The sequence below is a fragment of the Chrysemys picta genome, chromosome 13, assembly GCF_011386835.1.
Source record: "Chrysemys picta bellii isolate R12L10 chromosome 13, ASM1138683v2, whole genome shotgun sequence".
In the NCBI taxonomy this organism is placed as follows: Eukaryota; Metazoa; Chordata; order Testudines; family Emydidae; genus Chrysemys; species Chrysemys picta.
The window spans coordinates 36,237,466-36,263,607 of NC_088803.1; the positions used below are offsets into that span (position 1 = coordinate 36,237,466).

Sequence of the window (26,142 nt, forward strand, 5' to 3'; positions counted from 1 at the left end):
AGAAATCTCCCAAGGAGACCTGTTTTCCTGAGCTTTCCATACTGATTTCTAAACCTACGAGGCACAGATGAGCCTAGACTCAGAGGACTAGATTCACTCCAGCTGGGAGATGCAAACTTCATTCTAATGGGGGAGAGGGAATTGTTCCTATTCCCAACCTCCCTCTGGGTTTGTGCCAAGAAAGGGCAACTTTCTACCCTCCCCTTCCACGCCCCCACTGAGGTCTCCAGGGGAGCCCCATCTGAAGAATCTGCTGAAGGGATGGACACAGTTTCCAACTGTGTTGCCCTCTGCAGGTCCCTAAGCAGAGAGAGGTAGCAGCTGCCTTCTATGGCCACCTTCTCCTTGCAGAATATCCACTGCCAGGTGTCCTGTGCCCAGACGGACAGTGGCATAAGTGACACAGCCCCCAAGTGAAGCTCACCCAGAGTCATGTGAGACAGGGCTACCCAAGCTTCATACCATCTGAGAAACACATTTTGCAACTTGCCTGGAGCCTAAGGACCGTGACTAGTTTTCATATAGCATTTGCATGACTGTTTCTCTTGAATATAAGTGTGCCCAGTCAGGATTGTTTCCCTGTGCAGATCGACGAGAACTGCCTGCTCTCCTAGCTCCCAAGCAATTAAATCCTGTTGCTAAACCACTTTGTTCCCCCCTTGTGCTTCTGGGGGTGAGAGAGAGAGTGCTCAGGGCTGCATTTTATGACTCTGGAGGCCACACATTGTGTCCACTTGTGTATCTGACCCATCTCATGGTCCTCTGCCATGACTGTACCTTATAGTTCATGCTTTTCTCAGTTCTGCAGCCCCTGGCTTCTCCCCAGCTCTAGGATATTTGTTGCCGTTGTGTTGTAACTGAATGGCTGTTGGTTTATATTTAATGGGTTTCATGTAATGATCTTCACTTATTGACTTATCCAAGCAATCTGAATGCCCAGCCTGGGAAAGTTATCTTGGCTTCTTTAAGTTTGCCACCATTAGCAATAAACATTTTACAGTCCTGGTGAGATGGGTGATTTGTATGACGCCGAAAATAAAGCACAACTTCAAACAGCAGAGCTAGGGGAGAAAGCTTTAAACTGATTTTTAATCACTAAACTGAGCAAACATAACAGTCCGGTAATAAAGATAATCTACGTGCAGTGTCTAGCACATGAGGGCCTGCCAAAGGTTCCCAGGGTATGCAGGCTGAGCCTTGGGTGCCTACAAATGATACAAGCACCATGAATTTGCTCAGCATTTGAGTAGGGAGTTGCCCATTCTGAAATTCTTGGCTTTGCCTGTCAACCTGCAAAGCCAGCTCGCAAGAAGCAGAGCCTGGAATGTAGTTTGGGTAGGAAACCCCTGGGCACAACATGGGCTGATTCTCAGGTATTCCTGGGTGCACTTACACCACTTTGGCAATGTAAAGAGGCCTTAAAGTAGGTGGAAACAGATCCTAAACATTCCCACAGTGCAGAGGGCCTCCTCTTGGTGTAAACCTGGCTCTGCTCAGAGCCCATGGCATAGGGGATGGATAAGGGCATGGCTGCAGTGCCTCCCACTGCATCTGTTCTCTGCTTACCAGCGTTCGTAGGGGGCCCTAGAAAGCACAGCATAAATCAGAGCAGCTCTGAGGCTGCTCTAATTTACAGCGAGGGCAAGGCAGACCCATGCACTGACCCAGAATACAGTAAGCACAGAGGGAACTTAAAGTCATCTTTTCTCCCTACCCCTTACATCCATGACCCCATATATACTTTTGGCCTGTAGGATACTTTTCTAAAGATGACAACTTTAACTCTGAGAGGGCATGTAAACATTCTGCCCACAAACACACAGAAACATAAACCTATGCAAATACGTAGTACAGTTCACTAACAGGTAAACATGCAAACGGTTACGGTCAGCAACTACACACCGTATTGTGCGAGTTCAACACCAACAGCCATTCATTTACAGCACAACAGCAACAAATATACCAACACATATAATATGCAAACCTACAAATCTGCTAACTTACACAAGGAGGCAACTGTAGGCACACATACACCCACTTGTGCCAACATGCGAACAGGAAATCCTAAACAAGCACACAGTCAAGTATGTAAGCAGACACAAATGCAGCGTAAGGCAGCAAACATGATGCACAAAGGCACAATGCAACACAGCCATGCACATATATGCAAAGGGTAGTGTATTCCATGAAAAGAATCATCATCCCCCTTTTTTTCTAGCTTCTAGATCTGCAACAATTCCTGCATTTGGCAAGAATTAGGTCGAGAATAGAATATAAGTGGAGTGGGGGTGGGAGAATCCAAAACACCTTAAATATTACAGGATTCCGGTCGCTTAATTTACTCTTCTCTAAGACTTAGTCTTTCCCAATACCCCAGCACCCTGGAATGAAAGCAAAGCTAGCTGCATGGTATTGTGGATCCCTTAGAAGATTAGTCATCTTGGGGGCAGTGACTAGGCTGTTCAGGAATCTGTGCTTTTTGCCAGTACCTTGATGGCAGCCTCAGCAAAAAGGCCCAGGATACTATAGAAACAGACTCTGCTCGGTTTTGACTCCTAGAGGGGAGTGTTCCAGTAAGAGGGGCAGTGTAGGGGGAAGCTGCCCTGCTGATGCCCACACTGTAGTCGCTGGTTTGAAAAAGAGAGGCTTGAGGCTGTCAATCTGGCAGCTTTCACCAGCCCAAATTTCACTGGAAAGGAAGGAGCAGCAGAGCCTTGCGAGAAACTTGCTGGGCAATGTGTCATCTCAGCTAATTAATATCCCGGCCTGTTGCCTCTGCTCGGCAAATGGTCCGTGTTTCTCAGCGCCGAGAGAGAAGCCAACACTGGAATGAAGATCTCCCCTCTCACGTGGCCTCAGGGTTGAGGAATGCTCTGCCTGTGGGCTCCGCAGTACTGAGAGCTTTGGGGCAAAGAGCCGCATTTCATACAGGAAATAATCACACTCGAATGCAAAGGTCTGAGCCTGCAAACCTGTAACCAGCTGCCTGGCCCTCCTCCAGCCCTGGTGCCTCTGGTAGAGCAGTGGACTACAACCCCAAGGGACTGAGAGAATCAGACTCACATACATCTGACTCCAAGGGTAATTCCTAAGTGAGAGCTCAGGGTGATTTTTGCGGAGTGATGAGAACCGTATGGAACTGAGGGGCTCAAATGCCGCTATTTATGTCTTGTCTATCGCCTCCTGACACTCTCCAGAAGGAGAACATTGTCTAATGCTTAAAGCAGGGCGTGGTGTCCTGACTCTGCTGCCATCTTGCAGAAGTCCCCGTAGGGCACAGCCTCACATCATGCATCTGTGATGGCAGCCATTTTAGCCAACACCCCAGGGAGTGAACCCAGGAGCTCCAGAAGGAAAAGCAGGAGCTGCTGCAGCTTGAGCTAAAGAGTCACAGAGTGGGCAGGCAAACCCTGGAAGTTCAGTTCCCAACTTGCCTTCATTTCCAAGCTCAGAAGAGACCTCTTTCAGAGCCAGATCCTCGCTGGTGTAGCGCCACTGACTTCAATGGGCCTGCGGTGCTTTACCCCAGCTGAGGCGCTGGCCTTGCTGAGTTAAAGGAAGTGAATATGAAGCCTGACCGCGCTGTGCTCGTCTGTTTATTCTATACCTGCCGAGGCTGACAGAGTAGTGGTGTTTTATTGGTGATTTGCAGCTCTCTTGCTGAGTTTACTACTGACAGGGTCACATCTTTGCAGGCAGTTTAATTAGGAGGCGGATTTGGAATGTCCACGCACTAGCCTCCTGCCACAAGTGCCATCTCTCTGCATGGAAAGGGACTTCGTGGTGCAGAACAGAGTAGCTCGAAATCGAGCTGCAATTCTTGTCATCAGCCTTGAACGGACTGTACAGCCTGGCACACGGAAATGCCTGTCTCAGCAGTGCCACGTTGTCCCTGCAGGCTCTTGCTTTTATGGCTATCGGTGCTGTGTGTGTACTTGAGGGTTTAATAGCAGCAATAGTTACTTTTGTCAGGCGTGATCTATGGGCTGTAAAACTCAAGTTACCATTCCTATGTTCCACTGAGAGATGAAAGCACTTGGAAAAGGGAAAAGTTCCAAGGCCCATTAGCTATCTCAGAGCCGGCTGACATAAGGAATGAACGAGATCCCATTTTACAGCACACCTAAAAATCCCACTTTCTCACATCGTGGCTTGGCTGTCAGGGTAAACCCTCGCTGCTGGAGATATTACTGCTACTGTCCAGAAAATGCTTAAAATCTGAGGGCCAGTAAAGGGGAACAAAGAACACTCCTGGTCAGAGATAGTATAAGAAAATGATTTTAGAGAGAACAAAATGAACCATGATCATGGGAGCCATTTAGTGACAAGAGCCTTAGAAAGGGTAAAACATTGTCCTGCCGGGCCCGGGACAGCCTGAAGCTTCCCTGGTTGTGTCTTGTCAGGGGTGAAAGAGGAGGGAGTGTTGTGACAGTGGAGCTGACTTGAGGTCAGAGTTGTTTCTGAGAGAGGTTGTGTTTTTTTTCCAGCACAAACTGAAGCTAGCAAAGTAGGGACTACGCTGATTTAAAATAGATTAACTAGGCGAAGGGTAACCTCAGTGGAGCAATTTGTGGGCAGCAGTCCAGGAGAATTTATTGCTTCACAGATTTGATGCTGTCTATGGATTTACTGAACACATACCAAGGCAAAACAACGGCAGCATTACACTTTTGCTGGGCCAGATTGAGTGAGGCCTGGGCTTAGCTGCACATTATTAGAGGCAAGAAGCTGACCCCATTTGCTTGTACCAAAGCAGGCTAACCACACAGGTGCCTGACTGTGAGATGGGAGATGGGAACTTGCCCTGCTGCTTCCTTTGCTGAACCTGTTCTGTAACTGAACAGCGGAGTTCAGGTTCCAGGACTGTCTATTTTCCAGCTAGAGCTGGGTTCACAAGCTTTGAAGATGTGTTGAACTGGACCTGGACTTTTGGCCAGGCCCTGGCTCTACGATGGGCCCAAGTGGAAGCCCTGGACATGAACAACCCTAAAGTCTGGGGAAGCTAGCTCTGAATTTGGGTCCTGGGCTCATTCCTGCTGTCAACTTTCCATCTAAAAGAGGTGGCCTCACAATAAAAGCAGCTCCAGAGGTGAGGTGAGTGCCTGTCCCCATTGGGAAATAGACTGAGAACCCTCCAATTCATTTCACATAGGCCACCGAGCAGCCCTTTGTTGGGAATGGTTTGTGGCGACTACCTGTGGGAGCCTACAATTGAAAGCCTCAGTCACCCCTAACCAATGCATGATTGTCTTTCCTTCGGCAAAGTCTCAGTCATTACAGAAATCTAGGCCTCTATCTCTCAACCCCTATTATCTTGCCAGTCCTCCCAACAGCCCTGGATAGGGCTTGCCAGACCTCCCGGAATCGGCCTCAATCTCCCAGTTGCTATTGAAAGCAATCTGGAAGATTTTAATAGGCCAAAAGTCCGGTTGAAGGGGGCAGTGCAGCGGGGCTAAGGCAGGCTCTTACCTGCCCTGGCCCCGCACAGCTCCTGGAAGTGGCAGCATGTCCCTGCGGCTCCTAGGTACAGGCACGGGCGGCTACCTCTGTGCGCTGCCTCCTGCCCAAGCGCCAACTCCCCAGCATCCTGCACCCCAACCCCTTTCCACAGCCCTGAGCACCCCCCCGCACCCAAACTCCCTCCCAGAGCCCACCCCCCCATCCACTCCAAACCCCTACCCCAGACCGGTAAAAGTGAGTGAGGGTCAGGTAGAGCGAGCGACAGGGTGGAGGGATGGAGTGAGTGGGGGCGGGGCCTTGGAGAAGGGGTAGGGTAGGGGCGGGGCCTCAGGGCGGGGCAAAGGTGTTTGGGTTTGTGTGATTAGACAGATGGCAATACTAGCCCTGGGTTTCGCAGGACTGCCCCACTTTGCTCCCCCAAACCTCCTGTTCTGGTTGAGTGGCTCCTGTTCTGTGGGGCTGGTTGGGCTCAGCTCCCCACGTCAGGCATTGTGACCTGGCCCCAGGAGCAGGGGGTAGGGTTACCAGACAGCAAATGTGAAAAATCGGGACGGGGTGGGAGGGTAATAGGAGCCTATATAAGAAAAAGTACCAAAAATCAGGACTGTCCCTATAAAATCGGGACATCTGGTCACCCTAGCAAGGGGTTGCAGCACCACTCAGGTTTGACTCAGGCCCTCTGATGTTGCGACTGGGCGCATGCAATTGCAGTGCCACTCACTCAAATTTGGCCCAGCTGCACCCCACCAGAGGGCCCAGGCCAAACCTGTGCATTGCTGCAACCCCATGCGTGTGGGTCCAAGTCACAATTCCCGAACCAGGAAGCTGAGCACAGCACCCGCTTCATGGGACAGGAGCTGCAGGGGCTGCAGCTACGGGGTGAGTGCAGAGGGGGCTCACTCTATAACTCCCCCCACCTCCAAGGGGCAGCATCTGACCCCTGCCCCAAATCCCACAAACTGGGAGCAGGACCCATCCTACTTTAGCCACCGGAAATGTTGGGATGTATGTCTTATGGTGCACACTATGGCTTAGATTAAACTCATCTGATCAGAAGGACAGGTCATTAACTGCCTTCCCTAATTGTCAGTGTACTTCTTCACCTTCACAATCATAGAATCATAGGACTGGAAGGGACCTCAAGAGGTCTTCTAGTCCAGTCCCCTGCACTCAAGGCAGGGCTAAGTATTATCTAGACCATCCCTGACAGGTGTTTGTCCAACCTGCTCTTAAAAATCCTCAACGATGGAGATTCCACAACCTCTCTAGGCAATTTATTCCAGTGCTTAACCACCCTGACAGTTAGGAAGTTTTTCCTAATGTCCAACCTAAACCTCCCTTGCTGCAATTTAAGCCCATTGCTTCTTGTCCTATCCTCAGAGGTTAAGAAGAACAATTTTTCTCCCTCCTTGTAACAACCTTTTATGTACTTGAAAACTGTTATCATGTCCCCTCTCAGTATTCTCTTCTCCAGCCTAAACAAACCCAGTTTTTTCAATCTTCCCTCATAGGTCATGTTTTCTAGACATGTTACAAATTAACTCACTTTGTCGTCCTTTTGGGCATTATAGGCCCAATTCTGCCTTCATTTACACCCCCCTGGAACTAGTGGCCGTGGGACTAAAGAACTAAAGCAGCATTGTCACCTTGAAATGTTCAAAAATCATGAGTCAACCCCACCAAGAATCATGTGATTTCCTTTTAAAAATCCTGGGATTTAAGAGAAATAGATTTTGGCTTCTTCTTCTTTACTCTCTGGTGTCTGAGCCCTCACAGTGTAATTGTTAACCTACATGTGTTCAAGCTTTTCTCTACAACCACGATGCCTAGAAAGTTACTTTTTTAAATGAAATTCTCATGCAATCATATACTTCCAGCAGCTGGGGCTTTAAGAAAAATACCAAATATTGAGAGACTTGTGATAAAATGAGAGCTGGCAACACTGCTGAAGGCCCATTTGGTTTATGGGTCAAATTCAGCCCTGGTGTAATTGGAAAAACAAAGGTATGCACGCTCCCTTTTGCTAGAGTTAACCAGGGTTTGGGGGTTTAGAACTATCCTCCCAGAAGAAAACAAAAATCCATCTGTCCAGGAAAAGTTAGAAAATATTTTTGCATTTATTTCTTTTTTTAGTAATACAAACTCTAGTGAAGAAATATTCCTCTATTTCCATTGGAAGGCAGTAACCAGCAAAAAATTAATGTACCGGACTGGGGATGTCTGGTGCGAATGAAATGTGCACTGAGACATATTCCCCACACACTATCTCTACATACAGTTGGAAAAAGACGGTCTCGTTATTAAGTTGTTCGCATTTAATTTCCTGATTATAAATAATCAATGTGATTTACAAAATAATGTATAGAAAATGATTAGATTCATCATTGCAATAAATTACTCAGCAGAATGCCATCAGGTCTGACAGATAATACAATACTTTGAAACCCGCATGCAGGGGTGGGGTGTTGGCTTTTGCATTTGAAATCCAGGGGCCACATCCGCAGCAGGTGTAAATCAGAGGAGCTGTCATTTACACCAGCTGGGGATTTGTCCCAAGAGCTTTTGGCAGTTGTGACTCCACCACTTCTTGATGTTCCCACAAGGCCCAGACCTTGCAGAAATACAGTGTGTGGTCAGGAAAAGCTAGTATTTTCCCAGGAGGTGATTTCAGTTCTTAGGGAGAGAGAAATTGCTAGCTTCATGGCCTTCTTTCCCTGTGGTGGGGGGAGCTGCAGGGAATAGCACCAATAGGCTTCAGTGAGCAAAAGAAAAACACAAGCAAAGTGTAACCCAGGAGCTTCTATGGCGAGGGTACAGGCCAGGGGCTAGGTGGGACATTTACATAATAAAACATCTCTCCCTGACCCCTTGAGAACTTTGCAGCAGAGTTTGAGGTTCCTTGGTTTTCTAATCATCTTCATGCTTTGACAGTCTGTATCTTTCGGACTGTCACGACTAATCTCTGTCACGATATAAAACCCTATAAATCTGTGATCGACCAGCTATACTGTGGTGAAGGAGAAGTCCACATGGCACCAGTCAGGCTATAATTCATCATTTGGGATTAAAGATGGGCCTGGACCAAGCCGCTGGGTCCAGCCACTCCCAAGCCTTGAGGAACATGAGTTCCTGGTCCAACCTTTGTGTCTTGGGTCCATCTCTCATCTCTCCACCTCTGAATCCTCCCCACTCCCCTTCAGGTCTCCTCCTACCATAATCTCCGAAGAACAGGCTGCAGATAAGCTTTTGCTTATAGTTAACCTGTGTGAGTACCACTAGGAGGCACAGACACGCACAGGATCCCAGCAATCATCCTAGTGAGATCTGTGCAGTATTTCAGGGTGCTGAGCAAATATCATCACCCACCCCCCATATCCGTACTTCCCAAGCCCATTAGCTGAATCCCACAACTCTACCATCATTCCATTCCTATTAGCAAATATGCAGTGGTAGCGTAATAGAAGAATTTGCTGCCTTTGCCTCCTTCAGTTTCTGCCATGGGGAGGGAATAATGGTGCTGGAACTCCAGCAGCACTCCAACATATGGAAAGTCTGAAATGGCAGGGAATCCAGAAGCGCCTATGATTTCCCAGCCCAATCACTCACCATGTGGACCAGACTTTGCCTAAATATTGTCACAAAAGATTATTATACCCCCCGACCCGGAATGATGCTTTCCAGAGAATTTCTATCTCCATTAACGTCAGCTGAAACTTGGGACTATTCTGAGAATCTTTAAAGACAGCAGCAGCATCTCCGCCCTTCCTTCAATGCAACGTCTGTATTGGATAAGTCCTTTTTTTTCAGTAGTGTCTGGTTTGCTTTGAACCCAGTCCGAGGCAGTAAAGAAATGGTCAGGCGCAATCTCACAGCCAGTCAATGCAAATCTCAAAAGAGTCACCAGCAGGCATGAGTTTCAGTTCTGGCCCTTCGTATTAGGACTAATGATTTCACTACAGTTTAACTCCCAGATATGTAACTCTCAGCTGGACCATGGCACATGCTCTCTCTAGCTGCACAAAGACAGCCTTTTGCTGTATTCCAATAAACAAGCCGATGCGTCTGTGCCTGTGAATCCACCGATAGCGTCCGTCTTCACTGGGACAGTCAGTCTGTTTCCCCCCGCACAGTCTTTCTAAAACAGGCTGGTTTTCTTCTGGGAGATGCTAGATGACTTCTTGTTTTGTGATGGTGGGTTGTGGGATTGAGGCTGGCTGTTTTGCTACAGTAGCGATGGCCCCAGGGAGTAGCTTGTATTGCTCAGATCCTGAGCCTGCAGGGGGGGAAGGCTGTGGAGTTTCCGGAGTGGCTGCAGAAAGAAACGCTATGTTACAAAGGCAGAAGGAGCAGATGTTATGGGACTACCAGGACTCAAGAGGCAACATTCAGATCCGGATCCCAATTCCATATACTCCAGAGTTTGGGGAAGGGCTAAGGATCTGGGTATGGTTGGATCCTTCTAGCCCTGGCACAACGGTTACAGAGAGGCCAATTGCTCTTCAATGAAAACATGGTTTCCAGTGGGCTGTGCACATGCTGCTGCTTAGGCTGCACTACAGTCTCCAGTGCAGACAGCCACTAGAGTTGCTGGGGGAGTCTGCAGCAAGAAGCACAGGGTCAGGGGTTCTGTGCCCGCCTTTTACTCTGCACTGAAGATTCACCTGGTAGGTAGGGTTACCAACCCTCCCAGTTTCACCGTGAGTCTCCCGGAATAACGCTCTATCTCCTGGAGGCTACTGCAGCCAAATCGGGAGATTTTAGGTGTTAAAAGGTCCGGCGCGGCAGCAGGGCTAAGGCAGGCTCCCTGCCTGCCCTGGCCCTATGCCGCTCCTGGAAGTGGTTGGCACTGTCCCTGTAGCTCCTGGGGGAGGGCATGGGATTTCCGCATGCTGCCCCCGCCCCGAGCACTGACTCCGCAGCTCCCATTGGCCAATGGGAGCTGCGGGGGTGGTGCCTGCAGGCAGGGGCAGCACATGGAGACCCCCTGGCCTCCCCACCTAGAAGCCGCTGTTGGATGGATGTGCCGGTCGCTTTCAGGAGTCGCCCAAGATAAGCGCCGACCCCCTGGCCCTCTTCTGCACCCCAACCCCCTGCCCCAGCCTAGAGCCTGCACCCTGCACCCCCTCCCGCACCCCAACCACCTGCCCCAGCCCAGAGTCCGCACCCAAACTCCCTCCCAGAGCCTGACCCCTGACCCCCTCCTGCAACCAAACTCCCTCCCAAAGCCCACAACCCGCACCCCCACCCCCACCCAAACTCCCTCCTAGAGCCTGCACCCCCTCCCGCACCCAAACTCCCTCCCAGAATCCAAACCCTCACCCCCTCCTGCACCCAAACTCCCTCCCAGAATCCAAACCCTCACCCCCTCCTGCACCCAAACTCCCTCCCAGACCTGCACCCCCTCCTGCAACCTAACTCTCTCCCAGAGGCCCTGCACCCCAACCCCCTGCCCCAGGCTCAGCCTGGAGCCCCCTCCCATACCCAAACTCTCTCCCTGAGCTTGCACCCCCTCCTGCAACCCAACCCCCTGCCTCAGGCTCAGCCTGGAGCCACCTCCTACACGCCGAAACCCTTGGCCCCACCCCCCAGTCCAGAGCCCGCACCCCCTCCCACATCTCAACCCCCTGCCCCAGCCTAGTGAAAGTGAATGAGGGTGGGGTAGAGCGAGCGACAGAGGGACAGGGGCTGGAATGAGCGGGGCCGGAGCCTCGGAGAAGAGGCATGGCAGGGGTGGGGCCCTGGGGAAGGGGTGGGTCAGGGGGCGGGGCAAGAGTGTTTGGGTTTGTGCCATTCGACAGTTGGCAACCCTACTAGTAGGTTGCGTTTGAATGTCATCTCCGAGATCTAGCTTTGTGCTGTGGCCAAGCGTGATACCCTAGTGTTCAACCCCCTCATGCTGGGTTCTTTGGACAGAAGGACAATGGGGAGGCCAAGACAGGGAAAACATTAACAAAAGTTTTACTGATTTCCCCCCAGAGATACCAGGCTAGTCTTTTGGGGCCTGATCTAATCAGCACTCAGGAGTCATGCATTGTATTGGAGCATTAGTCCCCAAATTAGAGCTACTGTAAAAACTATCTGCTAGGGAGTGTTCAGTTGAATCAAGCATTCAATCTAATCTACTCTAACCTCCCTGTGTGTCTGTCTGTCCTTTCTGCAGAGGAATTTCTAGCACCATAATACCCATCTTGCATCACTGTGGCTTTGCAGTGTAGAATATGCCACTACTGGGGCGGCCCTTGAGGCTCAGGGATGTCACTGGAATGCCAGCCTGATTCTTACCATTCTTACTCATTTCATGTAGCTTTATTCCAAACAAACAAGGTCTGTTTTGGCAGCTGTCAGTCCTGCTAGGGATACTTACACATCTGCCCATTGTGCATCTGCGCAGGCATCGTGTTCGCTACTATGACGTTCGTCCCCAGATTCTCCTGGATCAGATGCGGGTGCAGAGGGTGGTGAGCGTGAGGTGTTTCACTTGACGAGCCTAGAACCATTTCAGTGTCAGTAATCGCGAGCAGGACAGAAGGGGAAAGCACTAGACAGTCCAAAAGAGTATAGACCCAGAGGGCCAAATGTTCACAGCCAGGCCAGTAGTTCCAGGTGCACTATTGTGCAAATGATCTGGACCTGCTCCCTCCCTGTCTTCCACTGAGACTACACCTCAGCGCTGCTCTGCCTCTGCCACAGCAACACCGGCTGCAGTGTCACTCTCCTCTCCTCGTGGGCTTCAGGGGACGATCTACGTGCAGGAGCAGCACAGGGGCAAACTGCTGCTCCCCTACATACATCGCATGAGGGTATCTGAGCTTTCAGCAGCTAGTGGTGAAGCTGGGCCGTGCTTTACCAAACCTTTCCATTGCCCTTTAGTGCACGTATTGCTCCCATGACCCTCCTAGGGGGAAACAGGACTTGGATAAGTAGCTGACTCTGTCTTCTGGGAGATGCATCCTCTGAATGTGCACAGGGATGATGTAAGGACAGAGGGGCAGCTTGTCATCCCTTCAGCAGCTGCTCCTGTAGCACCTTCGCCACATGTAGCAACCTGCATGGAACTTGGGAGGAGGCAGAGCACAGGTTGCAGGAGGGAAGGGTTTGGAGAAGGCACAAGGAAGTCAGTCTGTGTGCTCACGGCTAGGAATGTTAACCTGAAGCTCTGTAAATAGTTGCATAAACCAAAGGTGCCAACTTTCTGGTTTCCCTGGGGGTGATCAATCCCTGCTCTGCCCCAGGCCCTGCCACCACTCCACCCCTTCCCCCAAGGCTCCACCCCACCCCGCCTCTTCCCACCCTATTCCACCCATGGAGTCGGCGCCTATGGCATAAACAGCCAGTTTTATTTAATAAGAACGGAGTGGTCTCCTGTTATTACTCAGCACATGGTACATGAAACACGATGCAAGCTGCACGGGGGAGGGAATTACATCTCACACAAGCTGCAGCTTCTGAATGAAGATAAATGATCTACTTGGGTTGATGTGCTCAGCTCCCTACATCAGGAGGCCTGAGCACAGGACTGGGAATCAAAGACACTCCCCATTCTGATCCCGGCTCTTTCCCTCCCTGTGACGAGAGGGTGACGGGGTTGTGCTGAGGATTAGGGTTGCAGAGGCTGAGCACAGATACTCACCCCCTAGCAGCATCTCCTGCAGCAGGTTGTCAATCTTGGCCATGCCAAAGAGTTTGACAAACTGAATCTGCTCAATCATCTGCCAGGTGATGCTCTGCAGGGTGGGCAGCAGGAGCAGCAGCTCGCCAAAGCGGCCCCGCGAGTCATATTGCCGGTCGTTGATGTAATCCTCCAGGCTGACCTGCACCTGGTACCGCATCCGCTTGATCTTGGTGGGGTCGCTCAGCCCTTTGGCATCTGAAACAAACCACAGAACAAAAAATGGAGGGCTGTTTCCCAAGGGAGAGACCCTCTCTAGTGCCATGAGCCATGGGCGCAGCCTGAGGACTGTGCTAACACACACCACTGGTATAAGGTCCCTAATGCACCTTTCACCAGTACAGCTCTACTCTGTCACCTCCAGGCCTGCTTCGACATCTCCCCTTCCTTACCTGGCACACTCCCGCCATGAATGAGGAGGGGGTGGGCTGACACAGGAGCCCCATTCTCCAGGTTTAGGTGAGAAGAGAGGTCCCTTCCACAAGGGGAATTCTCTGCTGACTATTTAAGGCCAGGATCTAGTCCCTTTGTGCCACCTGAGCAGCACAAAGTGACCATGCCACCCTAGAGAATCATAGAATCGTAGGACTGGAAGGGACCTCGAGATGTCATCTAGTCCAGTCCTCTGCATTCACGGCAGGACTAAGTATTATCTAGACCATCCCTGACAGGTGTGTCTAACCTGCTCTTAAAAATCTCCAATGATGGAGATTCCACAACCTCCCTAGGCAATTTATTCCAGTGCTTAACCACCCTGACAGTTAGGAAGTTTTTCCTAATGTCCAACTTAAACCTCCTTTGCTGCAATTTAAGCCCATTGCTTCTTGTCCTATCCTCAGAGATTAAGGAGAACAATTTTTTTCTCTCCTTCTTGTAACAACCATTTATGTACTTGAAAACCATTATCACATCCCCCCTCAGTCTTCTCTTCTCCAGAATAAACAAACCCAATTTTTTCAATTTTCCCTCATAGGTTATGTTTTCTAGATCTTTAATCATTTTTGTTGCTCTTCTCTGAACTTTCTCCAGTCTGTCCACATCTTTCCTGAAATGTGGCACCCAGAATTGGACACAATACTCCAGTTACACTGTTGATTCATATTTAGCTTGTGATCCACTATGATCCCCAGATCACTTTCTGCAGTATTCCTTCCTAAGCAGTCATTTCCCCTTTTGTATGGGTGAAACTGATTGCTCCTTCCTACGTGGAGAACTTTGCATTTGTCCTTATTGAATTTCATCCTAGTTACTTCAGACCATTTCTCCAGTTTGTCCAGATCATTTTGAATTATAATCCTATCCTCCAAAGCTTTTGCAACCCCTCCCAGGTTGGTATCATTCGCTCTGCTCCAGTTCCATTGGGATTGCTGTGGTACATGAGCATGAAGTCTGGCCATAGATCCCATAGGAACACTGTGGAACCACCACCTTCCCAGGGCTCCAAGCTCTGCTAATAACAATCCCATTGTCTTGCCCACCAGGGCTGCTGCCTTTTTAACTGTATTCCAGGGGGTCAAATTCCTCTATCATAATAGACCCAGCACTATCTTGCTGTATCCAAATGCCAGCACCCTGCAAAGAGACATAGGGTCCCAGAAGGGATTTGGGGACCTGAAAGGGCTCTCAAAGCACTGAGGAAACCACCTTGAGAAAACCAGGTACATCCCACCAACAATGTACCAAATTGCTGGGGCACTGGCTAGCATGAGAGCAGGGCAAAGCTCTTATCTGGTTGCTACTCTGGGTTTTGTAAGAGGAGATCTTTTCTGATGATTAATTGTTGAAGGTTTGGGCCTACCTGGGTCAAAAAAGATGATGGCTTTCAAGCAGGCATATTCATTGTCATCAATCTGCAGCTCCTGGAATGGCAGGACCAGCTCATCGAGGATTCGGATGGCCACACGAATCACCTCCACCAGCTCAGGGCAGTTCCGTGGGATTATGTGGTCATTTCCTTTAGGAACGCAATAGAACTATATCACCAGCCTTCTCTGCTGCTCGTGATCAAACCAGCAACAAGGAGGCACCTGAGCGCCTCAGACTTTATTACATCCACCAAGACTTACAATGCTGACCAGGGTTTCACACATTCACTCCTCACCCCACATGACCAAGGCTGGAATTACGTGTGGTATGTGGGTGTGAGTGTAAGTGGGGACACATCACTCTGGCCTCCTGAATCAACAAGCACCCAGGATCTTTTGTAGACTTCAAGGACATCACAAAGCTGCTCCCCGTGGGTGGGCCATGCATGGGACGGGTATCATTACTCTGGGACAGGACGCTGCAACATGCTAGTGGTTTCCTAATGAGCACAACAGTCCTGGGCTTTAGCAACTGGGCTTTTTTCTATCTCAGAACAGGACTAAACCCACCTAGGACAAGTGAAATTTCCTCGTCCACCCATCCCTGAGCAGCAAATGGGCCTATCTCTATATACATCCACTGCCTTCCTCTCCTGTAGCAGAAGGGATGTGCTGGCCATAAATGCTGACCTATGTTACCCAAGCAGCCTCTTCTCACTCTATTACTGGGCAAAGGAAGATCATTGCAACAAGGAAAAGCTGAATGAAGATGGAGGCTTTGCTTCTCACTTACACTAAGGCCTCTTTTCACCTCTCTGGCAGTGTGATGGGGTCTTAATGGGGGTGGGGGGGAGGTCAATGACCTGTAGGCCCCTCTACCCTGCTGGAGCACTGTAATGGAGCTTTATGGTGGAAATGTAAACCAAGCCCTTAGATCTGAAGCACCAACCAAACCCCAGGGCGGTGCTGGGTTCCCTGGATACACGAGAATTCCGACCCAACGCGCCATTCAGCAAAAATGACACAGGACGAAATAAAATGCCCATCCCCTTCAAATCCATAAAGAGGATGCTCCCGTGTGAGTGTATCTGCTTTACTAGAGGAAGCAGCAGCATCCTGGCATAGAGGAGAAGTGGTTTACCTAATAGCAAGATGTCTTTGAACACCATGGACCTCTTGGCAGCTCCCAGGAGCAGGTGTTCTCCTGCGTGTGCCCTCAGCAATGCCACCTGCAAGGACAGAGACGTATTACCTGGGTGACTGGGAGAAGGGGGGCAAGTGCTTTGATTCCACATAAGTAGAATGTAGAGGAAGTGCCCACTCCTGCATTGCGCATGTCAGGGCAGAGTGGGGTCCTCACTCTGGTTATATGTGGGGGATCAAACACAATGTACTCCTACATCTCACCACTCCTCAGGTGCAGCATCTACAACCCCTTGGCCAGGGAGCCAACAGTCTAAACCAAAAGATGCTCAGGATACTAGCCCAGCACCTGAAACACCCAATGACGAGTCACTGGGAAGAACAAATCAAAGCGAGAAGCAAGCTGGACTGGTCCAGATCCCTGCACAGAATTCTCACCGACCTCACTGCACTGGCATGTGCAACACTAAGGCAGACTCTCACAACTGCTGACCACACACAAGAGGTGGAAATCGGGAGGTACAAAGCCCAGTCTGAGAAGCAACTGTGCACCCAGCATGGCAGCAGAGAGACACTCATCCTGCTCCAGTGTCCCAAGTATAAGGAAGGGCAAGAAGGTTCTCAGGATCCATAAAAGACGTCTTATCAAAAAGTGATTAGGAGAAACTGTGACTGACCCTGGGAGAAAAGAGAGAGATGGCATCACCCCACAGAGCAGCCAGCCACTGGCTCAGGAATGGATAGTTGTGACAAGCAGGGATCAAACCCCAGAGACTCTGCGACCCAGCCTGGTGGGGGGCTTCCTGCCTCTGACAGATACCTAGCGGTCTGTTTTTTTCTCACACTTTGGCAACCCTCGCAGAGCTTGTCACATCAATAATATCACATTGACTGGAATACCATTGGACACTCACACCAGAGGGGCAGAGTCACTTCTACATGATACGTGCCATGCTGGAGAGCTCGGGGAGCAGGGTCACTCCTGCATAATGCATTCATGCCAGGGGAGAGGGTGGTTTCCATTTCACATTCTACATCATGACAATAAGTAGGATCATTTCCATGTCCCCCCTTTGTCCCGCCAGGAGTGGGGTCACCATCTCATGCCTTACATCCCACCAAGATTGGAGTCACCATGTCACGCACTACATCCCACCAGCGGGTGGGGTCACCATGCCACGTGCTATGTCCCACCAGTGGATAGGGTCACCATACCACGTGCTATGTCCCACCAGCGGGTGGGGTCACCATGCCATGTGCTATGTTCCACTAGCAGGTGGGGTCATCTTCTGGTCATTTGCTCCCCCATTGGCAATGAACAGTTTAGACCAATGAAGGCAAAGAGATGTTTTTCTGCCCTGACGTTAATAATTGACGTTCTTCATCTTGCACCCCTCAGTGGTTCCTGAGAATGTCCCGGATCTTTTGCCCCACTTCTGTTAACAATTTCAAAGCTTTTGTAGAAACAAAGGTTAACTATTGGACAATGTGGCCCAGCTGCTTCTTAATAGCCAGCCAGGGATTTTGGCCGAAGAAAACAACTATTAAACATTAATGGAGAGACTCGGAAAAGTGTGTCCTGATAGGGATGGTCCAGCCTCTATGTGTTGAACAAACAGAGGGTGAAAAGGAGAATGAAGCAAGGAGCAGGAACGTATCACAGTTTTCCTGGGTGTTATCTCTCAGCATCAGATGAAGCCAAGGGAAGTCTCACTCTCCTCACCCTACCATAAGTTTCAAGAGAATGCAAATGGGCTAGAACAAAGCTCAGATTAGAAAAGATGCTGACACTTGAGGGGACAAAGGTATTATGCAAATAAATAGAACAGGGACTTCTGCAAAAAGGGTAAATGCTTCAAGGTGTTGTGAAACCCTCATTTGTGCAACACAATGTGAAGTGCATGTGCAGATGGCCAGATGTGTGCAGTCGCCCTGTTTGTTGTATAACTACAGTGTGTACTGGAGCTGGTCAAAACCAGAATTTCCATAATGTTGATTCATTTTGACTTTATATTGGATTAAAATATTAAATATAACATATACCAATATAATATTAATATTTTAATCAAATATAAAAGTCTAAACAAAATTAATCAAAATGAGAAAGCTGAAATGAAGTATTTTACCTTATCAGAATAAAGTGTTTCAACGTTAATTTGTTTTGACATCTTCCTGTGGAAAGTTTCACTGAAACTGACATTCCCACAATACATTTTGATTTCCATGAAACTGCATTTTCTGATGGAAAACTTCTCTAGTGTCTACCATGAAGCCAGCTCAGGGACTCGCACACATTTTTGCTGCCATGTTTTTCTAGTTGTGACTCCCACACTGTCATGTGGTTCATCTTCCTTTGAAAATGTGGGTCTAATTGTTTGGTTTTTTTTTAATGTGCATTTCAGAAATATCTAATGTTTTCCTCCTGGATTCTTCCCTGACATATTGGGCCATACTGTGAGCCCCTTACTCACACTGACGAGCAGTTACTCAGACCAGGAGTCACATTGGGGCAGGGGGCATGTGAAAAACCTCTCTTCAGTGTGAACACAGGGGTCAGGCAATCTGCTTCTTGATTATTTCCTTTCTAAAATATTCCCATGACTGAGCCAAAGACACTTGGTGAGGACGTTCCATGTGCAAACTGCTATAGATCCTACAAAGCATTACTTGGTTTTACAGCATCCATTCCAAGTGGCAGTGAAAGTTGATAGAACAGTAGCTGCATCTAGCCCTCTATATGCTACAGCTTGTTTGCTACGTAAATATAATTTGTCATTGGACACCATTTTGTTTTCTGTGATTTCTAATTGTATTTGCTTTTAGGAATTTAGCATGCTGTTTATCACTGTAAATAATTCAAAGCTACCACCCATATACACAGAAATGGGAGCATTCCTAAAGGCTGTAAAATAAGCAGACTTCCCAGTGATCTGCACTGTGAGATGACTGTGGGTTTTCTTGACTAGCCGGGCACTCTCACTTTCTAAATATCCTAATCTTTTGATTCGGTAAAAACCACCCCCTGATCCGGAGGTCATTGGACTGCTCCCTGATCCTGGATGAAAAGGACCCTTTTTAAGTTTGTGAACAAAAAAACAATTAACTTGGAAACATCCTCCTGCCCCACAACAGACACTGTGAGCCCTCCGCAGAAATGGACTCTCACTAGTTTTCCCTGCACACCCCCACTTTTATGTGTGTGTATTTTGAGCAAGAGTACCACCTATCCATAGATATTTGTGCATTTTCACCACTTCCATCAGTTGCCCGCAACTTTGAAATGTAGCCCTTAACACTGAGCATTTCCTTGTGCCACTGAGGCTGCTTTAGGACATGTCTAAAGTATGATTGCAGCTTGTGTAGACATGCCAAAGATAGCTTCAGTCTAGCTAGTGTGGGGACTGTAGCAGTATGCAAGCCTTCCTGGGACCCTGGGTTCTTACTTGGGTGGCCAGCCTGGCTGAAGCCCAGGCTGCCACGGACCTGAGCTAGCTAGATTAAAGCTAGCAAGGGTATGTCTGAAATCACACTCTGCCGGCAGTGTAGACATACCCTTAGGTCTTATGGTTCAGTTCTTACAAGGGGAACGCGGAGCACTCTATGCTGGTCTTGGTAAGTAAATTACTTTAATATCTTGCTTTAAATACAAATATATTTGCAACTTTTCAGTCTGCAGAGATGCTGCTGTTGGTTTGGGATTTTAGACATGTTTTTACTATAATTTATAAATCACTATTAATAACAGTTACCACTGACACCATGAAACCACAGGCCCAGTGAATGAATTAAATGATAGAGTTTTTTAATGTTAGGCAACAGAAAGGCCTTCAAATGTTAAGCCAATATACTGTACCTAATCAATCTAATTATCCGAAGCATTTGTATAGCGCTTTAGGTTTTCAAAGTGCTGCAGTAGCATTAACCAATGATTCACCAACCATCTGCCCATGCAAAATTTTGCTTGCAAAATGTGTGCACGATTATGCGTCTAGCTGAGCACATTGTTACAGCGATTGTGCAAACAGTCTGCTTAACTGCACATGCAAATAGCCAGTGCTAGTATTGTATGCGTGCAGTTATCTGATCTGCTTGTGCAGTCATGATAATTGAGTAAACAATGTGCAACTTCTTTTCAGATCGGGCCATTCCTCTTGGCCACAGATTACCCTACACTGGAAAGAGCCAGGGGAGGTCAAACGGCAGCACTTACCTGATCATCTAAGGGAAGCTCACAGAAGGCCGGGATGTACTTGGCCCACTCCACCAGCACCAGCAACTGCTGCTTCATGGATTCACACACGTCTGTTATGTTCGCAATCTTCTTCCCTCGGATGTCTCCGTTGATCACAGAAATTGGCGATGATATCTGCAAGGATGAGAAGGGACCCATGTAGGATCTTCATATTTCAGAGCTGGAAGAGCCAGAGATATGAAAGTCCCAGAAGCTGGGAAGACCCATGAAAGGTGGGGGCAGCATTTCTGCCTTCTCTGATCTACCGTGTAGGTTTGTGGCTCTACAGAGATTAATCAAATAACAGATTAAAAGGCAGGCAGAGATCAATGGAGTCAGGAGCTTTTTCCTCTGTATAGCTGAGACGTCAGGAATGATGCTCTGTACTAGCAACTGAGCTATCTCTAAGCTAGGACTGAATGGGGAGCCTGGATCAGTACATATGCCCCCCAGAAACTTGGGAGTTGGATCTAGATTTGCTTTTTTTCTTTATCACAGGAGGAAGGGAATGAAAAACAGAGGCAAAGCCTAGATATTCCCCATTATCAATGTGTCGTTCCCTGACCAGACTTGAGTGGTCTGTAAAGCATGTGAGAAACACGTCCAGTGTCAAGAATTCTTCCTCCCATTGAGTAAGTCAGGTTTCAGTGGGTTTACACCAGAGCCCAATGTGGCCCACAGACAAGTCTGTCATTCCTTCCTTCTGTACTACGGGCACTGATATAAACCCAGTTTCCCTTCAGCAGAGGCTCATTAAGGCTAGTGCCGGTGCTAGAGAAAAGACTTCTCCCCACCAGCGAGGGATCAGAGAACTACCCTACCTGCCATGCCAGCCGTACCCTGCTCCCAATCAAACGGAGCCATCACTGCCTTTGCTGGGCTTTTTTCATAATATGTTGAATATAGTGCCTGATTCTCCTCTCACTCATGCTGAAATAAATCATGAGTCTCTCCACTGAGGTCAGTTACCCAGCCATAAAGCTGGCTTAAGTGAGATCAGAACCAGAACATCTAAAATTAAAACCCCCATTTGAAATGCTGAAGCCCCAGTTTAAAGTCAGAAACATTTTGCCAAGCTGTACATGTGCAAACATGCCCACGAAAATACACTGTGCGTCCAATTTGCATGCAGAATTACTATGATTGCAAAGGCAAATGGTGCCATTTCACTTGCAAATGACTGATCTGCCACGTCTTCATGTGCAGGGACCCCATTTTCATGCAACGGTGCAGCAAACTTCCATGCCAATCAGATGCACAAGTGCATGCACATGTTGCATGCACAGTTGCATACTCAGCTTGTTTCAAAATCTGGCGTTAATCACCAGTTTTTCCTTATGACTTTGTGAGTGATTAACCAGACCCACCACTCTCTTCCTTCTGCCCTCTGGAATCCTGTACAGCATCAGCGCTTCCTGTCCTGTGCATCCCAGCACTTTCACCCAGACCTGGCTCCCTCTTTCACGGCCTCACTGGTTTGAAAGGCACCAGCATTTTTTCCAGGTTGCATTTCTTGGAACCTCTCCAGCTCTAGAGCTGTTATTGAATAAATAAGATTGTAAAAATCTCACCATGTATTACCCTAATCAGGGCGCCCGGAAGGCTTAGCAAATAAACATAGACCTCTGGGTGAGTGACCTGAGATCCCAGAGAAAGCAGCTCTTCAGCAGTATCTTGTTCTAATTAGCCAGGCATATATAAGTTACTGATTAGCATGCTAGAGTCCCCAGTGTTTAATGCGTCTGTATGTGCTCTGCTAGAATGGAGCAGTCTCAATGGGTTTCTTCGGGGCTGCTGGCTTTATCGGCAGACCTGACTCAACAAAGGATCATGCTGCTTCAGAACATCCAGTCTCATTGTAAAATGCTCTTCCCGTGCAAGCCTCGTGGCCAGAGGACCCTTATATCACCTTGCAGCAGAGTGCGATGTTATCTTTACAGGGCCCATAAATGTGCTAGGAGCCTCCCAGAATGAGCTAAGCCATGGGCCAAGATTTTCAGAAATGACTCGTGATTTGGGGAGCGTTGGATTTATGCTGAGAAAAATTAATATGGCACCCGACTCTGAAAATCGTCTCCCGTTGGGCACCCGGAAGCTGAGACAGAGACACCCCAAATCACTAGTGACTTTAGAAAATCTTGGCCAGACATTCTACCCAATACACCACCGAGAGTATCACCGGACAGGAGGTGGGGGAAGGGGAAAGGAAGGATAAGGGGGACAATTAAAAGATCAGGTGGTTCCTCACTAGGGCCTTGATCCTGTAGGCTGCTGAGCACTCCTTTGGGCTCCTGAATGCCCTCAACTCCCTTTGAAGCCAGGAATGCTCAACACCTCTCAGGATCAAGCCCTAGAGCTTGGACATGGCGCTGTGTAAATAATGTGATTTTCCGGTTTGCTGGCCGTTCCGAGAAACAAAACAAAACATTGTTTCAAACTGAACTGAAACGAAAAGTTTTCAAATTTTTTGGTCAACCAAAAAGTAAGGAAAAAAATAGTTTCCGGTCAAAGTAAACATTTTGTTCATTTTCAAGCTTTTACAAAGTTTTTATATGTGTTTTAAATAGGGTTACCATACGTCCGGTTTTTCCCGTACATGTCCGGCTTTTCGGCAATCAAACCCCCGTCCGGGGGGAATTGCCAAAAAGCCGAACATGTCCGGGAAAATGGCGGCTCTGCTCCTCCCCTGACTCTTCGGCTCTGTTTAAGAGCCGAGCTGCCCGACCGTGAAGCCGGTAGCGCTTGGGCTTCAGGCAGCTCCTATGCCTCCGGACCCTGCGCCCCCGGCCGGGCACTTCCCCTCCCGGGCTCCGGCGGCGCAGGGTCCGGAGGCATGGGGGCTGCCCGAAGCCGGTAGCGCTCGGGCAGCTCGGCTCTTAAACAGAGCCGAAGAGTCAGGGGAGGAACAGAGCCTCCGGCCGCGGCGGCTCTGCTCCTCCCCGACTCTTCGGCTCTGTTTAAGAGCCGAGCGCTACGGGCTTTGGGCAGCCCCCATACCTCCGGACCCTGCGCCGCCGGAGCCCGGGAGGGGAAGTGCCCGGCCGGGGGCGCAGGGTCCGGAGGCATAGGGGCTGCCCGAAGCCCAAGCGCTACCAGCTTCACGGTTTGCCGGGCAGCCTCCAGACCCTGCGCCCCCAGCGGAGCGCTTCCCCTCCCAGGCTCCAGCTGCGCTGGGGAAGCGCCGGCTGGGGGCACAGGGTCTGGGGGCTGCCCAGCAAACCGTGAAGCCGGTAGCGCTCGGGCAGCCCTTTTCGCGTGGCTGGGAGTGGGAGGGAGGAGGGGGCGGAGTTAGGGCGAGGAAGGGGCGGGGTTGGGGTGGGAAATGGGCGGGGCCAGGGCCCCGTGGAGGGTCCTCTTTTTTAATTTGTTAAATATGGTAACCCTAGTTTTAAATGAAATTGAAATAAATTTCAAAACAAAAAGTCATTTCAAATTAAAAAAATTGAAATAAAATTTCAAATTTTTTCACAATTTTTTGGTTTTGTTTTGGCGGGGTTGTTTTTGTTTGTTGGTTTGCCTGAAACCATATGGCAAATTTGACACAAATGTATGAAATATTTCAGTCAACCCAAATCTGCATTTATCAGCAAAAAAAAGTTTTGGACAAAAATTGTCACCCTGCTGTGCTTGGAAATGCCTTAATGCTTCTGTTAATTTCCCCCTTTCTCTTTTCTTACCTATTCTCCCTCCGGCCCTTCTTAGGAGAGATTTGAATGAGGTGAGGGAGGTGGTTTGGCTTGGAGATTTGGGAAGATCATTCCAAGAATAAGCAGCAACATGGCACAAGACATGGTGATGCCTATCAAAGGAGATAAAGACCCTGGATGGATTGAGGTTGGCATCATTGGCAGAGCAGAAAGGGCAGGGAGTGTGCTTAAGGCGAACAAGTCTGAGATGGGCTGGGTGATTCATGGTCTTGTAAGATGGCCTTCCTTGCATTGCAGTGGTAATGGTTTGAATGATTTCCTTGCATTATGCCACCGGATTTAAGGCTGCACAGCTGGATATTGCCAGTGCTTTAGATTCAGGCTGTCGGATGGTGAGGAGATTGTGTGAAATGCTTTCTGACCCGGAGGCCTGATAGGAACATCCCTCGTGTTTGCCTTTCTTGGAATTCTGGGTCTCAGTTCATCCCAGACAAAGTCAATTTTTTAAGCCTATGGCTATTTATTCAAATTCTTAAACAAATTTGCTTCCTCTTCCTGGGCCCCTTTCTGTGAATATTCTAGCAAATGAGTGTCCTGGCAGGAATGTTTACAGAAACAGAGAATTTGAAGCAAACGTTGGCGAAAATATTTGCATAAAGCAAACCTTGAATTCATAAGCACAAGGATTTGCACCGGAAGCCTGATTCCAAGATTTATTCTTATCTAAACAGGGAATAGAAACATACCGTATGACCTATGGGCCAGACGGTGTAAGAACATAAGAATGGCCATACTGGGTCCATCTAACCCAGTACATCTAACCCATCAGACCATCCAATCCAGTATCCTGTGTCTGACAGTGGCCAGATACTTCAGAGGGCATGAATAGAATAGGGCAATTTTGAATGATCCTTCCCCTTTTGTCCAGTCCTAGCTTCTCACAGTTGGAGGTTTATGGACACTTGAGCATGGGGTTGCGTCCCTGACAATCTTGACTAATAGCCACTAATGGACCTATCCTCCATGAACTTCTCTAATTGTTTTTTGAACCCAGTTATACCTTTGGCTTGCACAATATCCCCTGGCAATGAGTTCCACAGGTTGACGGTGCCTTATGTGAAGTGCTTCCTTTTATTTATTTTAAATCTGCTGCCTATTAATCTTATTAAGTGTGAGTCATCATGGCTCCATTGACTTCAGTGAAGCTTCACCACCTTCCATCAGCTGAGGATGTGGCCTTTTATACCACGGATGGTTTCAAGTAACAACCACATTTGAGAAAAATGGTGTTCAGTCTGCAGATAAGTAACAACCCCCCACCCCACCCCAGGTGGTAACCCTAGAATCAGTGATGGATTGTTCACCTGGCTCTGCTGAACACTTTGCACCTGATGCTTTAGCAGTAGGCTAACAGGAAAGAAGAGGTACCTGTTGCGCAAGGACTTCTGCCTGCAGTAAGACGCTGATGGAAGGCAAGCTGCTGTCTTCATAACTGGATCGCCGGGTGCTGATTCGATCACGTTCGTTTTGTACAGCTGCAAGGAAGTATTTTGGCTCAGTCAGGAATGTGTTTACCAAATGCCCTCACACTCCGTTGGTGTTACTTTTACACACTAAATCCTCAGCTATCTTTAGCCAAGGTTTCACAGCTACACAGTGTGTGAGGCAGGCCAGGATGCGGCTGAATCAGGTTTTAAGCACAGGGAGCCTGATTTTCAAACACTGGTGACCAAAATGTAGCGCATAATTCAACATTTGGGCTCTCCTGGGTGCCTAAAACATCTTGGTACTGAGCTATTTTAGAGTGTAAGTGCTTGAGCCAATGCTCATTGAGGTCAATGGAAAGCCCCCCAGTGACTCATGGGTAGTGGATTTGCTCCCAAATGCAGAAATGGGTGTCTTCACTTGGCCCCATGCTATAGTGCCAGTTTTTTAAAGGAACCTCTTAAGCCATGCATGAAAAATGTCCATGTGCCTCGTTAACACTCACAACCCCCACTCCCAGTGGCTTGTGACAACTGGCCGTCATGCACACAGCTATTCACTCTGTACACACAAAAGCTGGGTGCAAATGTATTTTGTGGACATAACTTCGGAAGCCTTTGAAAATGTGGCCAATACGGCTTTGCCTTCATGCAGCTTAGAGATGTACAATAGTGCTTTGGGGAACCACCTGTATGCTAGAAT

At 48.6% G+C, this 26,142-nt stretch overlaps 1 protein-coding gene and 1 long non-coding RNA gene across 3 annotated transcripts in view; one reads left to right on the forward strand and one right to left on the reverse strand.

Annotated features, from left to right (window-relative positions):
- Positions 1-1,066: 1,066 nt before the first annotated feature.
- LOC135975338 (uncharacterized) lies at positions 1,067-20,430 on the forward strand. The gene is made up of 2 exons (XR_010592267.1): positions 1,067-5,094; positions 20,214-20,430. It is a non-coding gene; the product is annotated as an uncharacterized LOC135975338 (long non-coding RNA).
- HNF4A (hepatocyte nuclear factor 4 alpha) overlaps positions 7,559-26,142 on the reverse strand; it is a 70,991-nt gene continuing 52,407 nt past the window's right edge. For both annotated transcript variants that reach the window (XM_024108825.3, XM_005304664.4), the window contains exons 4-10: positions 25,384-25,490; positions 20,288-20,443; positions 16,076-16,163; positions 14,928-15,083; positions 13,091-13,327; positions 11,825-11,947; positions 7,559-9,769 (exon numbers count right to left, since the gene is read on the reverse strand). In XM_024108825.3, coding sequence (XP_023964593.1) covers positions 9,627-9,769; positions 11,825-11,947; positions 13,091-13,327; positions 14,928-15,083; positions 16,076-16,163; positions 20,288-20,443; positions 25,384-25,490 — 1,010 coding nt within the window. In that variant the 3' untranslated portion in view covers positions 7,559-9,626. The remainder of the gene's footprint in view (positions 9,770-11,824; positions 11,948-13,090; positions 13,328-14,927; positions 15,084-16,075; positions 16,164-20,287; positions 20,444-25,383; positions 25,491-26,142) is intronic.